Source organism: Scyliorhinus torazame, chromosome 5, assembly GCF_047496885.1.
Source record: "Scyliorhinus torazame isolate Kashiwa2021f chromosome 5, sScyTor2.1, whole genome shotgun sequence".
Lineage (NCBI taxonomy): Eukaryota > Metazoa > Chordata > Chondrichthyes > Carcharhiniformes > Scyliorhinidae > Scyliorhinus > Scyliorhinus torazame.
Window position 1 is genome coordinate 256400005 of NC_092711.1, and position 16872 is coordinate 256416876.

The 16872-nt window shown below is 49.1% G+C and overlaps 1 protein-coding gene across 1 annotated transcript in view; it reads left to right on the top strand.

Moving 5' to 3' along the window:
- The window catches only part of tnfsf10l (TNF superfamily member 10, like), a 46204-nt gene extending 35866 nt beyond the window's left edge, over positions 1–10338 (top strand). The window contains exon 5 of the mRNA XM_072505406.1: positions 8453–10338. Within this exon, the coding sequence (XP_072361507.1) occupies positions 8453–8904 (452 nt within the window). The 3' untranslated portion in view covers positions 8905–10338. The remainder of the gene's footprint in view (positions 1–8452) is intronic.
- Positions 10339–16872: the final 6534 nt, after the last annotated feature.

Genomic DNA, 16872 nt, shown 5'->3' on the forward strand with positions numbered 1-16872 from the left:
TCATCCCGTTGAGGGCTCTTCATTTATCCTCCATCGTCGATACCTGCAGCTGAGAGGTTTAGTCCAACTGAGGCGACAGCATAATGTACCCCCTGTACAACATTTCCTTTGTGGGGGCAAACACTAAACCATTCTCAGGCCCCCCCCTGGTGGTGATCGGACAGTTGTGAGGGTCGATCGGTTGGGCTGTGGGCAGGGGTCGCTTTACCTGAACCAGCAGTTCGGTAGCTTTTTCAGTCATCCCTTCCCTGGGCGTTACACATCCCTCCCCAGTGCGGTCAATTTATCCCGTTCCCTGGGTTCTGCCACCACCTTACAAAAGTGATTAATGCCCCTTGTGGACATGCCTTGGTAGATCCCCATAAACACAAATAAATGCCCTGGTCAGAAGCCCACCCCTTATCCCCGCAAACGGTGATCCTACCCGGTGACCCCGTGATGGTCCGTTAGGTGTTGGTGTCCAGGCGTTCCCAGTCCGAGGACCGATCCCTCATGTCCAGCCTCAGCTTCCTGGGCCACCACCATCTCCCCAAAGGAACGTCCCCCTCACAGGTTAAACACACCCGCCTGCCCTCAGTCACCCTAACCCGGTCAGTCGAAGGACTCTTCTGTCTCGCCTCTGCGTAGTTCTCCCGGTCCCACCATCGCCAAGATCATCAAATTCCACATCGTCGGGTGCCCCATCTGTAAAAAAACAAACACATCCTTGCCTCTACAGCCCTACCTACCTTAAAGTGCATGGCTTCTATCCAGCGGCAGCAGCAGCTCCCGCTTTGAAGTTGCCGCAGCCTGTCTGTGATTCTGTGTTTACAGCCCGGCTCCCCAGGGTCCTAGTGCCTGCCGCTATCCGACGGCAGCAGCAGCTCCCGCTTTGAAGTTGCCGCAGCCTGTCTGTGATTCTGTGTCCACAGCCCGGCTGCACCAGGGTCCTAGTGCCTGCTGCTTCATCATTTTACCATTGCACTAGGCGCTTCTGTGTTCCCACGATCCTAAATAATTCACACACCACTACACACTAATTAGAACTAACAGGGGGGGAATGCTATATACAATGCCACCCGTCTCCGGGTGGCCAAATTAAAACTGTGCCCCGCTAAACTGGGGCAGTTCACCTGTTTGGTCCAACGGCTCGGGCCAGACCGTCCCCTCCCGGGGGTTCGGGCTGCCCCTTGCCTCTCCTTCCCCAACAGGGTTCGGGGATCCCTCAGCGTTCCCTTCTACTCGGGCCCCCTTACTGCGGGACCGGGTTCTAGGGAGGTGTGATGGGGACCATCTTAGAGGGGGCTTGGAGACCCGATTGCTCCTTCGTCCCCTGACTGGTTCCCAAACCCAAGGTGATACCTCCACTTCCTCCGCCTCCTTAGCCTCTATACTAAGGCAGGCCACCTGACCCACAGGTAAGGGCTTGGGAATCGTTACTGTCCCTGGGCTGGGTGCTTGCAGCACCGTCGGTCTCTTTGGGACTGCCCCTTCGGGACAGCACCTTGTCACCGGTTGTGTGATCGTGGAGTCAGGGACCTCCCCCACCGTCGTTAATTCTACGGGGGGTTTCTCCACTACCACCCCCCGTCTTCCCCCCACCTTGCTCTTTCTTGTCCTTATGGGGTGGAACAATTTAAATTGGCTGATGTGGCGTTCGCATGGGTCCCACCTTAAGGGATTTAAACTGCAAATAGCCGCTGAGGAAGCCTCCAGAATGGGACCCTGCACCTGGACCGGACCAGGGTCTGGGGCTAGAACTACCCCTGCGCTCCCTTTTTCCTGAGGCTGCTCCCTGGGTAGTCATACGGGTTCTTGTGGTGTGGGTGCGGGCAGGCCCTGGCCCGTTGCCATTGCCACCTGTCCTGAGCCTTGCAAAAGGGCTAAAATTTTACTTATCTCGATGGTTCCCGGGGCAGCTGCTCCTGCCGCCGGGGTCTGACTTTCTACTGCGGGAGCCCTCTCCTGCTTGCTAGGGTTTTTACATTCCCTCTTGAAATGCCCGGCCTTCCCACACCCGTAGCATACCGGTTTCTCGTCGGAGGTCCGGGTGCCCTCATGCTTCCACTCTCTCTTAGGGGCTGCTGGCGCGATTTCATGCACCCTACCCTTAAGGGGCTTGTCCTCACCCCTCTCCCCATTACGATATGCAAGGGTGAGTTTCCTAAGGACCTCTGCCTCATTAAGGTCCGGACTCTGCGGGTCGAACCAGTGTTCGGCCTTTGCCCTAACGTGAGGGAGACAGTTAGCTACGAGGGTCTTCAGCCAGTGGGCTGTTCTCTCATCTAAATTCTGCCTATCCGCGGGAGCCCCACACGCCTCCACATAGACAGTCCACAGCCTGTCTGCGAACATATTTGGCGATTCCCCTAGCTGCTGCTTGGTTTCCCCCACCCTCATGAAGGGGCTACCCAGATTCAAGCCCATCGCCTCCAGAACAGCAGTCTGTGCTGCCGCCCATGTGTCAGGTCTTCCCCCATTCCCAGAGGTCACTGTCCTGCATAGCTGTGCATCTAGGGTCATCAGGAGCATCCTTATTTGCTCCCCCTCGTCGCAGTCATTAATGCTGGCGGCCTGCTCCACCTCCATAAAATGAAGCGACGGATCCCCTTTTGGAGTTAGCCTGGGAACGTGGGCCACCATCCCCCTGAGCGCGGGTGCCCCATGAGGAATGATAATGTCGCCCTCAACCGGTCCGCTATTCGCCAGCCCCGCCGGGGGACCATACCTTCTTTGTCTGACAGGGCACATCCGCCCTACCTGGGGTTCCTGCTCCTCCTCCCCACTGTCCAGCTCTCTTGCCCCGTTGGGTAGCCCCCCTGTCCCCGGGCTAACTACCCATATAGGAGACGCCGCTATCTGGGGATACACCACTGACCCCCCTTGGACCTGCCCCTGACCGGGCGGTCCAAACCCTACCTGCTGACCCGGCCCCATCACCGGCATCCCAGGCAGCGGTCTGTCCCCATCCCATGGGGACCCACATACGAAACCAGGCGGACACGCCGCCAGCTGGGGGTACCCTGCCGACCCCCCTTGGACTTGCCCCTGAACGTGCAGTCCGATCCCCCCCTGCCGGCCCGGACACAATCCCGGTGCCTCAGGAGGCGGTCTATTCCCCTTGGCCTTTGGGGAATCATCCGCTGCGAGGAGCACCTTGCCCCTAGGGAACCCCCCTGGACCTACCAGGTGTATCTGTCCCCTGAACCTGGACAAGGTCTCCTCCAACTCCGTTATTCGTGCCTGGCACGGCCCATGGGCACAGTCCCCTACTTCCTCGCGAGCCACTCGGTACGCTGCCTGGATGTCCCGGAACTTCCCCTCCAGCTTCCTACACTGCTCTGTACTCCGAGCATAGAGTTCCTGGAGCCTCCGTTCCTTTTCTTTACCCTCCACTATCTGGCAGTGGAGATAGTCCTTCTCACACCGGTTAGACTCGCTTTCCTGTTTCATTTCTGCCATTTCTTCCCGCAGTCGTTCCGCTACACTCGCGCTGTCCTGTTTAATTTCTGCCAATTCCTCCCGCAGTCGTTCCGCTGCGCTAGCGCTGTCCCCTGCGCTGGCCCTCACTTCTCTCAACTCCTGCTCTAACTCTTCGACCCTATCCTCTGTCTTGACTACCTGCTCGGACAGGCAAACCAGCCAAACTGCCTTCTCCAAGTGCCTTTTGTGCGCCTTGCTTTCTGTCCATGCAGCCGCTGCCATTACCGGTTGCTCCGCATTGATTAATTCTGAAACCCAAGGTTTGGTGAGGTTGACCTTTTGCCACAAATACGAGGATATTCTCTCCTCCATTTTGCTTCGTTCCCTCACCCCCTCTGCCAAGTCACATACTCCAAACCACCGGGCTCCTGCCGCGGTCGCCATTGTAGAGGGTGCCATCTCCGCTACTCCACTACTGGGCCGATATCTGGGGTTTGAATATGTGTGTGTGTCTCTCTCCAGCTGGCACTGAAACTTCAGAGGCCAGGGGATGTCGCACTGGGACACTTCCACTGAAGAGAGCACTGATTCAAGCCTGCCGTTTATTCCTAACCGACAGCCTGAGACTTATATCACACAGATCTCCAGACCCCTACCAATACCCAGGTGATTCTCTCTCTTGCCGGTGGTGCAACACCCACCCGGTTCCTACTCCACTAGAGTAGCTTTCCCAAGAGAGAGAATAGGACACTGCTGTTTATTTCCTAACCAGCAGTCTGTCCTGAGTGAATCGCTCAAGATGACCCTCGATTCTTGAACCCGGAATTAAGGTGAGGAGTATTTTAACAATGACTTGGTCAGAGATCGCTGGTGAAAGATTGAAGAATTTAAACGACTCCAATTATCATCAAATCAAGGTTTATTGCAAAACCCAGGTCAAAATCATCAACAGAAGAAACACAATAAAATCTTATGCTCTAATACAAACCAAGTCTATTCAAAAGTAATATAGCGGACACAACGAAAATTCTTATGATTACACAGTTTTTAGCAATATCACAAGGCACAAAACAAGTTCCCTTCCCCAAAGCCTCAACCACTATTAAAGTCAGGGAGTTTCGCAAGCTGCTGCAGGGTACTTACGGTCACAGGCTGCAGAGGTCAAGTCAGGGGTGCAGAGGTCGAGCCAAGAACGAAGAGACCCCCAATCGAAAACACAGCCCCTTTTATATTGTTTTACCTGGCTTTGTCCTGTGGTCGGCCAGCCCCTTTTGCATTGAAAAAGGTAAGGTTTAAAGTTCCCGCTGGTCCTGCCCCCTTTGAGCCGGTCAGACCTGTCGAGATGGGAGTACCTCCCCTAGGTCCGCCTCCAGTCTGTTTTTTGAGATAACGAGGTTGAGCTCCCTTGAAGATTTTCAAAGACTTCCATCTGCTCCGGAGATAGCTGCTATGTTGATGGGGTGTTGATTGGATTCTGCTCTGGTGGAGGCAAAGTCATTTACCTCTGCATGGGGCTATGACCATCCCATTGTCCTGCTTGCAGGCAGGCCCCCTGTGTATTCCCGTGCCCCTTTGTCTGTGTTTTGATCTTATCTCGTTGTCTGGCTCCTTCTTCCTTGTAGCTCCTAGGGGGGGGTTTGTAAATACTTATGTACTTATGTCCCTACTCAGCTCAGCGGACCAAGCCTGCTGGGAAAACTGGTTCCGTTCTCTTGGCTGAAAAGTCAGTTTACAGTCTTTGAGTTTTTATTCTTGGGCAGTTCCAAAAAGGCCGAATTGCCCGAAAACCTTACAGCTATATAGTCCAAAACTGACATCTCGGGCCTGATCTCGACCGCACGCGCCCCCTCATGGAACTTCCCCTCCCCCACTGCCCCAAGGCCCTCAAACTCTGCCTGGGGTTCTTTTCCTACTACGCTCAGTGGGTCCCAAACTATGCGGACAAGGCCCGCCCACTCATTCAGTCCACCCAATTTCCTCTTGTGGCCGAGGCACAACATGCTTTCGCCCGCATCAGAGCAGACATCGCCAAGGCCGGGAGGCGCGCAGTGGACGAGTCACTGCCTTTCCAAGTAGAAAGCGACGCTTCAGACGTCGCCCTTGCCGCCACTCTAAACCAGGCAGGCAGACCCATGGCATTGTTTTCCCGCACCCTTCATGCCTCTGAAATTCAACACTCATCCGTTGAAAAGGAGGCCCAAGCTATCGTAGAAGTTGTGCGGCATTGGAGGCATTACCTGGCCGGTAAGAGATTCACTCTCCTTACGGACCAACGGTCGGTAGCCTTCATGTTCAATAACACACAGCGGGCAAGATCAAAAATGATAAAATCTTGCGTGGAGAATCCAGCTCTCCACCTATAATTACGAGTTCTTGTATCGCCCCGGTAAACTCAAAGAACCCCCAGATGCCCTCTCCCGAGGTACATGTGCCAGCGCACAAGTGGACCAACTCCGGGCCCTACACGACAGCCTTTGTCACCCGGGGGTCACTTGATTGTGCCATCTGGTCAAAGCTCGCAATCTGCCCTACTCGTCGAGGAAGTAAGGACGGTCACCAGAGACTGCCAGGTCTGTGTGGAGTGCAAGCCGCACTTCTACCGGCCGGACCGTGCGCGCCTGGTGAAGGCTTCCCACCCCTTTGAACGCCTCAGCGTGGATTTCAAAGGGCCCCTCCCCTCCACCAACCGTAACACGTACATTCTCAGTGTGGTCGATGAGTACTCCAGATTCCCCTTCGCCATCCCATGCCCCGATATGACGTCTGCCACTGTCATCAAGGCCCTCAGCACCATTTTCGCTCTGTTTGGTTTCCCCGCCTACATCCACAATGATAGGGGATCCTCATTCATGAGCGATGAGCTGCGTCAATTCCTGCTCAGCAGGGGTATAGCTTCCAGCAGGACGACCAGCTACAACCCCCGGGGAGACGGGCAAGTAGAACAGGAGAATGGGACGGTTTGGAGGGCCGTCCAGCTGGCCCAATGGTCCAGGAACCTCCCACGCCAACCCTCAATATGCCTATGTTGAGTTCCCCGATGGCCGCCAAGATACTGTCTCTCTCAGGGACCTGGCACCGTCAGGTTCCACCCCAACACACCCCCCCACCAATGCGCCCCCCCCACCTCCCACCGCGCCGCCAATATTGACCCCTCCAGACCAACCCCCCTTCCCTTTTCCGCACAAGAGGACGGAGAGGACTTCGGCACGCTCCCGGAGTTCCCCGATATCTGGCCAGCATCAGCACCGCCATCGGCGCCACCTCCACCACCGCTAGCACCAACTTCGGCGCCACCGTTGCGCCACTCCCAACGAAGCACCAAAGCACCGGACCGGCTGAACCTTTGACGGACTCCGGTCCATCAACATGGACTTTTTCTTTTTTTTCCTACCACTGTACATAATTGCACTAATTGTATATAGTTTCACGTCACCTCCGCCGGACTCATCTTTAACAGGGGGTGAATGTGGTGAACCACTGTAATAGGACATGTAAGGTAGGACGTGCACTACAGGTTCGCCGGTAGCTCCTGCCGGCTGGCTCCGCCCACTGAGAACTGTATAAATATGCATGACCTCCAGTGCGCTGCCATTTTGCCAGCTGCAGCAGGAGGCCACGCATCTGACTGTAATAAAGCCACAGTTGTACCCAACTTTAGTCTTTGTGCAATTGATCGTGCATCACTGTCAACAGTCACATCTTGTCATTTCATGCAGTTGTCTAGTTCCTGTGCCTAATTGTGCTCGTAAACTCATTGTCTTGGACCAGAAGATGGTTTATTTTCTTTCTCGTTCCTCCTGTTGCTCTGTCTCTGATAACTCATTTACCATCTTCTTTCTTTGTTCTGCACATCTTTTCCCAATGTTAGGCTTTCCACAAGCTCTGCGGTTTGATCCATACACAGGGCATTTTCTTATACCTGTGAACCCATGTGGTCATCCACAGCTTTTACACATATTTCTGTCTGGTGTGCTCTTTTTTGTTACTGTTTCACTGTATCAGCTCTGCTGCCTTTCTCTTGACTTAATGGAAGGCTAGCATCTTCATCTGTCAATAGACTCACGTGGTTCCTGCCTCAGGCTTCGAAACTCATATAGGTGGATCAATAATTTGACTTTGACTGGAGGTGTGTGCCGAATTTCTCCAAACCTTTTTCAGGGGTTTGTCACCTTCACTCATCTCCCATCTATTCAATGAATTGGACCGTTCCCCGCCAGCCTACAAAAGGATCCTTTCTTCCTCACAAGTACCTTTTAGAAAGGCAGTAAATGTCAGTCTGCACTTTTGTTTAAATGTCTCATGTACCTCTATGACATCCACAGCTTCCCAATTCATTATTGGCTGTAGCTGTGCATTGATTTTGTATCTGTGCGATTCACTCAGTCTTTTTCCCTCTCGGCCTTTTTATTATACTCCTTGTTCTTCTGAACTTTCAACCCTTGCTCTTTTTAATCCTCAACATATGCTATCACGCCGCTATTGAAATCAAGGCATCATCTCCTACTCTCACTTTCTTCCAAGATCAGGCGTTTTCAGACTAGTTTGGCCATAGGCCTACTCTCACTTTCTTTCCCAAGATCCCAAAACTGGAACTCCTTATTCCCTCCGGTCTTTTGTCACACAATCTTCCAGCTTTGAAACCCAACTTTGATGTCATCGCATTTACTACATCCTGATTTCTTTTCTTTTTAAACTGCAGTCTGCCTTGTTGCCCTGGAGCCATTTCTCTTTTTCCATTTCTCAATTTGGACCTTCTTCATTTAATGGTTTCTAGAAATCTCTGGAAATCTGGATTTGGATGAAATACTTTTCACCCATGCCATGAATTAAGTCATCTTTGGAGAAGGCGTGCTACATTGTGATTACCTAGGCAATTGGTGAATGGTGTTGACTTTTGGCACCAGCATATTTTTATTTGGTTTTGAGCTCCTGTTGCATTCTATTCATTACTGCAATGCTGCTCATTAACACAAACATAAACTATGGTGCGTTTGTACGTACTGGAAACATACTCAGAATTGTATCTTCACAATTGTTTTTTTTTAAACAGATGTGTCCCACCATTTAGACCGGTCATGCCGTCACCTTGTTAAATGGGGCATTGGAAAGGGGTTATCCCACATTCAGAACATGACGCTACATCATGGAAAATTGCGAGCCAGTCAAACGGGCAGATACTATATTTATGCCCAGACCTATTTCCGATATCAGCACAAGGCAAGAGCTGATTATGATGACGACTCTGCAAACTCGAATGAGCAGCAGCTGGTGCAGTGCATATATAAGATGACAACTACCTATGCATCACCAATCCTCCTCATGAAAGGTGTAGGAACAAAATGTGGGGCAGCGAATGCTGAGTATGGTTTGAATTCCATCTACCAAGGAGGACTTTTTGAATTGAAGGCTGGTGATGAAATATTTGTCACCATTTCTGACATAACATTAGTGGATGATAATGTGGCATCTAGCTACTTTGGGTCCTTTAGACTGGATATGTGAAGTTTTAATTTTAGAAAAAGGAGCCGGTTCAGCAGAAAATCATTGCATAAAACAATTACCATTAGATCAGTTTTACTAGCATTGCTAAATTAGCAATAAACCTACAGGAGCTTTGATTTGCTTACTTTGTCAGCTGATTAAAAAGCTGTTAAACGGAATGGAGTCACATTGCTGTCGTGTACAGTTCGGGAAAGTGTAACATTTCTAAGCTCCTCTTGGTATACATACTTTGCCCCTGTGTTGATAATAGAGGCTAGAACAGCCATTTCCCTATTATGTGACTGTACCATGATTTTAGGAATAAAAGGGGTCAGAGCTCCTCTCAGAGGCATTTGCTTTTTCTATGGGAATAGGGGACAGCTCCTAGTGGCACTGAGGATAGAGGTATTCCCAACTGAGTAGGGAAAAGGGGAGTTGTCTTCTGGAAGTTGAAAGTAAGTGCGACCACAGGAAGGTGTTGGAGATCAGGGCAAAAACCATCCCCAACATCTTTGGCTATGTCAAATTCCACAACTGTGAAGGTGGGAAAGCTGTCTCTTCAAAACCTCTCAGATAAATGCTTCAAAAGGAATGAATGAGGGTCTCTTGATTTCCAGGGCTCAGCAATTATACTTTCACCTATTCTGATCAACATGTAAAGAGAAAACTTATAAGCTTGATGCATGCATTATTGAAAGACAGAACCAAACAAATGCACTTGAATCAAACTCAACAATATTCGTTGAATGAAGGTAAAATAAAGTTTGATGCACTACAACTCTTTTCTGCTTGGTGATGATAGAATCTACCTTTTTTGGTATATAACAAGTTTAAAGGAATAAATGACCCAATATTTAAAATGGCTTCTTAAAATGGTTTGTTAAAAACCCACATTTCAAGCATGACAATAAATAACTGGTGAATCCCATGAGAAACATCAAGATAATGAGGCCAGGTAGAGCAAGGACACATTTTGTTAATTTAAGTTTCTGGGCTATATTCTCAGAAACAGTTTTCATAACAACGGATAAGGCTTCATGAGAAAGACGTATTTCAATCACCCTATGTTAAAATTTGATGGATAGACATCTCAATCAAATTGAATTAACTGTAATTACTTTAACACAATCACAGCCAGAAAGGGGAAAGACATTGGTGATAACAATAACCTTAAAAGGTACGTGCCGGTTTTGAACAATTTAATCCGGAATCATCATAATTTCTGAAGCTACGATCTGCACCTTTGCTTTGAACCGCCATTTTGTTTATTTTCAACTTTTCTGTATCGTGTATTCAATTAGAAGAAATTATCAAAAGCTGTAATTTGTATTGAATTCAACTCAGTGCTCTGTCTTTGCTTGGACAAAATGAACTTTAAAATACTCTGTATTTGCAAGCAAACTGACCTGATCAAGAGACATCTGAAACTAACTGAATAAAAGACAGTTTACTTCATGCATGAAGCTCAGTTTCAAGATCTTTCGAGTAATATATAAGTGCGGAGACAGATAAGATATATTAGCCAAAGTACAGACCTATCTGGTGAACTTGTTATATTGAACACAATGTATTTGCAAGCAAACTGACCTGATCAAGAGATATCTAAAACTAACTGAATAAAAGACAATTTACTTCACTCATGAAGCTCAGTTTCAAGATCTGTCGAGTAATATTGCGGTGACACATAAGATATATTAACCAAAGTACAGACCTATCAATTGGCGTAGTCGGCATACCGATAAGGGGGAGAATTGATGAGTCAGACGAACGGAGGAAGAACGGTGTGGCCGGGCGGCAGTCCCTGCCGGAGAGGCCCCCAGAAAATCAAAGACCAGACCAGACGATCGGAAGACTTCGATCTGAACATCGGCTGGACTGAGGTAAGACTCTCACTTTGCCTCATTTCACGCCGCGATGTCCTGCCCTTTCTCCCCATCAGCAAAATAATCCTGTGAGAGGAACTGAGATAAGAACGTGTTGCGATTACTTTATTCATATTTTTCGGGAGAGTTAAAAGTATGCAGTACACCATCCCTACTTCTTCCACGTTTAACTGAAGGGTTACAAGCGGGCGAGAAAATAAAAGTTCCTACTCCTACTCCTTCAAAGTTGAAATTATGGGGGAAGACACTCCGTCAAAAGCCCCTGTTACTTCAAACAGTGTAGCAGAGCTCCCACAACCAGAAGGGGGAGCCAGACTCCACCAGATGTCTCTAGTGAACATTTGTTCAGAGATCTCAAATCTTCTATTATTCACAGTTTGATTTGTCTGAAGCAAATGCGGAAATTGACTTAAAAAACAACATTACCAAGAGCAAATGGTCCCTTGGAAATGTAACGAGAATTTTGGGGAAAGCTGCCCGAATATTCTTTCAGCGTATGAAAGGCCATAAAAAGTTACAGAGAGGAAAGTTGACAAAGCCATCAAATCTGTCTTTAAAACCTCAGCTATATCTCAATTCTCCAAAGCAAACAAATCTGCCAGAGGCAGATGCAGAAATAATTCTAACCAAGACTATACTGCTTGCAAATCCTGCATTGTTGCAAGCTGCGACTGACATGACAACTATCATTCTGGGTTTAGGGCCCTTGCCCCCGAGAACAAGCTGTTATCTCACTCTGAGACCGACGAAAACATGCTGCTAATCTCGATTCAAAAGCCTCCCATGGCAGTTTTAACAGACTCCGAGATTGTTAAACAAAGGAATTCCCGCACCAGCCTCCCTGAACAGGCGCTGAAATGTGGCGACTAGGGGTTTCTCGCAGTAACTTCATTTGAAGCCTACTTGTGACAATAAGTGATTTTCATTTTCAAGCCTGTTCAATTGAACAATGATAGTTACGAAAAAGAAGAACCTAGTGGCAGACAAAGTGTAATACAACTTAACCCAATAAGCACCAAACAGCTTAAAGTTGAAGTGACAAAAACAACAGCCTGTGTTCAAAACCATTGAAAAAAATCTCACAGATTATGATGAAATGTTTGAAACAGTATGGAAGGTGTTTTCTGGAATAGAATTCTAGGAAGCAGAGAGGATTTGTGATACAAGTAATTTAGGACCATTTAAAACCGCTTTTGTCGCAGGTTTAAGACCAGAACTGTCTACAGCTTTAAACTTGGTTCTACCCGACTGGGAGCTAGAGAGTACTAACCTTAACAGACCACAGCCTCAGCCTAAAACAGCAGCTGCTAAAAATAGCACAGCCATCACAGCAGAAATTACTCCTTCTCCTCCTCCGCTAACAACTCCGACCCCTGTTGTTACTCCGATAAAGAATTCCAGAAAAGATATGGGGCATAATTCTCCGACCCCCCCCCCCCCCCCGGCCGGGTCGGAGAATCGCCAGGGGGGGGCAGGGTGAATCCCACCCTCGCCGGCTGCCGAATTCTCCGATGCCGGGGATTTGGCGGGGGCGGGAAGCACGCCACGGTGGTCGGCGGCTGCTGGAAGCGCCCCCCCCCCCCCCCCCAGTGATTCTCCGGCCAGCGATGGGCCAAGTGGCCACCCGTTTTCGACGGGTTCCGTCGGCGTATGTTACGACAGGTATTTGCCGGCGGGACCTGGCTCCGCGAGCGGCCTCCAGCGTCCTCAGGGGGCACGGGGGGATCTGGCCCCAGGGGGTGCCCCCATGGTGGCTTGGCCCGCGATCGGAGCCCACCGATCCACGGGCGGGCCTGTGCTGTGGGGGCACTCTATTCCTACGTGCCGGCTGGTGTACCGGTGTTGCTCTGTTTACTTGCTATAAATATGGCGGTAAATAAGGTTGCCTTCCTTAATCCTAATTACGAGTATACTTTCAGAGTCGTCAGGTATCTCTCGATACCGCCACAAGGTTCAACCCGAATACCGATCAAAGAGCCAATACACCAGTTAGTTAGTTCAAAGTCAATGCTGTTTATTTACACACACAGTAAGATCTACTCATGCACAACAGTACTACAAACTAAACTATCTCTAACGCTAACGCCTATACTTAACTTCGGGCGCCCACTTAGTCAGAGGAACAATGGCAGTTGTTCGAATCTGAGGCTGTTGGGTTTGAAGAGATACAGGAGAACAGCTAAGGTTGTCCATCTGGTAGCGAGCGTTGACCTTGAACGTACTTCTAGTGATGCTGGTGGATGGGTCTCTCCGCTTGAGAGCTAAATCCAAGAGAGTGAATCTCTCGTGGGGGTTCCTTCTTATACTTGGAGGGGCTTCGCGCGCTTTTAGGCGGGCATTAAACTTGGTCCCAATTAATTGGGCAGCTTCTCGATCATTGTTATCGATCTTAACCAATAAAGGGGTTGGTGCACTGATGGCTGGGCGTGTCTTAGGTGGCCGTTGGCCTTGCTTTGTTTGTGTCTTTCGGTTGAGGTGCTGGCGCCGGGATGTCTGTGACAGTATCAACTACGTGAGTGTTAGTCCTTTGTTCCTCGGAGATGGGTCATCAATATGTTAATCGACCCAGATTTTCGATTCTGTCTGGTAACTGCTTCCCAAATATACGTTTAGGCTCTGTGCCTGCTTGTTGTCTAGTATTATCCACATTTCCCTACATTCTCTGTGAGCGTTCATTTTGTGTTCTGGAAGTGGCCATCCCAGATGGCTACATTCCCTCCTTGTGAAGCGTGAAGGATCATATTACTGAGTCTTCTTTGTTCTCTGCCTAAGTCGAGCACCCGCAATCAAGGACAGGCTCTACTCTACTCTGTCCTATGGATTGGAACTTTACCTAAATTGTTTTATATACACACATTATTGTAAAATTCTACGGGGCGTTATGACATTCAGGCATGCATTACAATTAAAACACGGGAACCTCTAACTATTCTTATCTAAACTATCCTTAGTCACTTAAAAGAATTTACAACAGTATAAACTATACAACAGCAGCAATACGTGTCTCTATCTTGGCGGTCAAGTACAGAATTTTACATCTTTCTTTTATTATAACAAACAAACAAAAAAAATTAGGCGATGCATTTTATTCACTTAAAGCGAGTGGGGGGTTTGCTGAAGTCCGAAAATAGGGGGTCTGAAGGTATATACCGGAGTGCCGGAGGCTTTCCTTCGCCATTTCCTAAGTCTCAGTGTCTGGATGACACTGCAGAGTATTGCAATGACTAACAGTGCTTCTACAATGTAGGACAGGGAATACCAGGTGATAAATTTTGTCACACCAGGTTGGTGTATCAGTTGCTGTCTCTGGGTGTGGTGTATGGCAGGGATGGGAAACATTCACGGCCTGTGGGGTAGGGGACGGGAGGGTCGTGTCCGCCACAACTGTAGGGATCCCGCGAAGATCCAAATGTAGACCATGATGTCTTTCTTCATGTTCTCTTCTTCCTTCTTGGTCTTCCTGTGCCTTCTGTGGTTCTGGGTTTCTGTGGACACAAGCATAATGTCTGTTATTATCTTGCTTAAGATCTCGTATGTCTGTCTGTCTGTCCTTTTATTACCAATTGGCCATTATAATTGTCACTATATGTGACTCCCTCATTTAAAAAATTTTTTTAAACCAAATATTTTGGGACAAGACATCCGAGAAGAAAATGCTGTCACAGCGCGAGCAGTCTCACAGCCTGTGTGAGTGATGCGGTGAGTGGGCGGACAATCTCTCCGTCCAGCAGTAAAGTGTTCCATCCAAGTGTTTGAGGATGTAAATAGCATATGGGAGAGCAACCTAAGGGTCGCCGGAAAACAAACAAAACAGTTTTGAACCAAAAGTTCCGAATGGGGTGCGAATGGGCCGCGGCGTGGCAAGAATAGGTGGAGTCCCCGGGTAGGACGGTGACCAGTGCCGTAAGTGCACTACCCAAGCGTAGATGGGGGTCCTCAGGCAGGGCGGGGACTAGTGCCATTACTCCACTGCCTGAGCGACCGAACATTTACAGTAACAAACATTTAAAGTGACAAACTAACACAACACAATCGTACAGGCCCCATCAGAAGGACACCGTAAATCTCCATCGGTTCCTTTTTACCATCATCTGGACACCTCATTACTCTATAACGAACAGAGTCGCAAAGGGGCTCGTCTGGTGGGAGTCACTCTAAGTCATCATCTTCTCCCGGTTGCCATACTCGTGACTGGAGTAGTCGCGCCAAAGCTGCCTGGGGCGAATTGGGGTCCATCTCATCATTCCGGATGAGTCTATAAGAATTGTCGTGGTGCCAATGTTTTGTGTCGAGGTTGGAGGTGGTAGTGGGCAATCCATAGTCGTCGAGCAGTGGATCCGGATCACGGGCTTTGATATACGTGGTCTCAAAGGAGTCGCTGGACTCTTGTTCGGAGTTGCTGGGGGTGGGGCCTGGTGCAGGAGTGTAATCGTGTCGCAGTGCTATGGGGCTGTCGCTGTCGGTGCTGGTTGAATCAAGGGAGAGGCGGAGTCATGCCTCTGGGGGTGGAGTCGCAGTAGTGTCTGAGGATGGGCTGGACAGGTTGGGCGAGGGTAGGAATAGGTCATCCGTGGGTGGGGTGTGTTCGTCTGCTGCTGCAAGTGAGAATTGGTGTCAGTGGTTGTTCTGTGTGCCACAAGCCTTAAGCTGGTTTATGTGAAACCATCCAGACTTGCCATTGGGATAGGTGATCTTATACGTGGAGGGGCTGACTTCATCGGAAATGTAGTAGGGTCCTGCAAATTTGGGGGAGAGGAATGAGCTGGGGTTGTATAGGGATAGCATGACCTGCTGCCCTACTACAAATTCTGTGGCGTGTACTGTTTTGTCAAAACAAACTTTACTTTGCTTCTTTCGTGTCCCAAGCCTAACTGTGGTGAGCTGGGCTGCTTTTACATTATCGAGAATCTGCTGAACTGCTTTCTCATGGATGAGGGCGGTGACTGTGGGGCTGGCCAAATCGAGTCCTAACAAATATTCTGTCCCCTTCATGGGTCGTCCGGTCATGAGGGTGTGGGGGTGTATCCTGTCGACGTGAACACCGTGTTCATTATGAACATTAGTGCAAAGGGGAGAACTGTGTCCCAGGTGCTATTGTGCTGTTGCACCATTTTCCTTAGGGTTGCCTTGAGTGTCCTATTCACTCTCTCTACTATTCCGCTTGATTGGGGGTGATATGCAATGTGGACTTTTTGTTTGATTCCGAAAATTGTGAGGACGTTTTTCATCACTCGTCCTGTAAAATGTGAGCCTTGGTCTGACTCTATGCTGCGTGGAAGTCCCCATCTTGTAAAAATGTGCTGCGTGAAAATCTTGGCTGTCGCTTTAGCCGTGTTCGTTCTGGATGGAAAAACTTCCACCCATTTTGTGAAGGTTTAGATGACTACCAACACATACTTAAAACCATTCTTGCAGGGGGGTAGGGGTCCTATGTAATCAATCTGCAAATTCGTCCAGGGGCCATTAACAGGGTGGGTGTGACTGAGCTGACTTTTCCTTGCATATCTGTCCGGATTGTTCTGGGCGCAGATTAAACAGTTTTCAATGTAGTGCATTACATTGGATTTCAAATCGGGTCACCAGCAGAGAGGTCTGAGGTGGGCGAGGGTTGCCTCTATGCCTTGATGTCCATGGTTGTCATGGAATTGACAGATAATTTGGTTTCTGTCCTGAGTGAGGACCACATAAATACGGTCTTTTAAAATTATACCGTCATGTGTCGTCAAAGTGTTCTTGTATTTATCGTAGGGGGCTGGGAAGTTGCCTTTTAAAATTTCCCTGAGCTTTTCGTCTTCCTTTTGGGCTTGAGCCAAATCTTGAACATTGGTCTGTGAGACCTGGACCGCGCTGTTGGGTGGATTCCAAAAGTGACCGTGTCTGGAACCTGCCTTTGCTAGGGTGTCTGCCTTAACGTTACCGGGGGGGGAAGAACGATGGTGGCTACAAACTTTAATAATACCATATTTCCGATCTTTAGCTGTCCTTAGAATATGCTGGAGTAATGGGGCTGAGGGTGGGGGTTTTCCATCTGCGGAAACAAAACCTCCAGATTCCCACAAGGGTAGGAATTCCGTTAAACTATTGCAGACATATAGGCTGTCGGCGT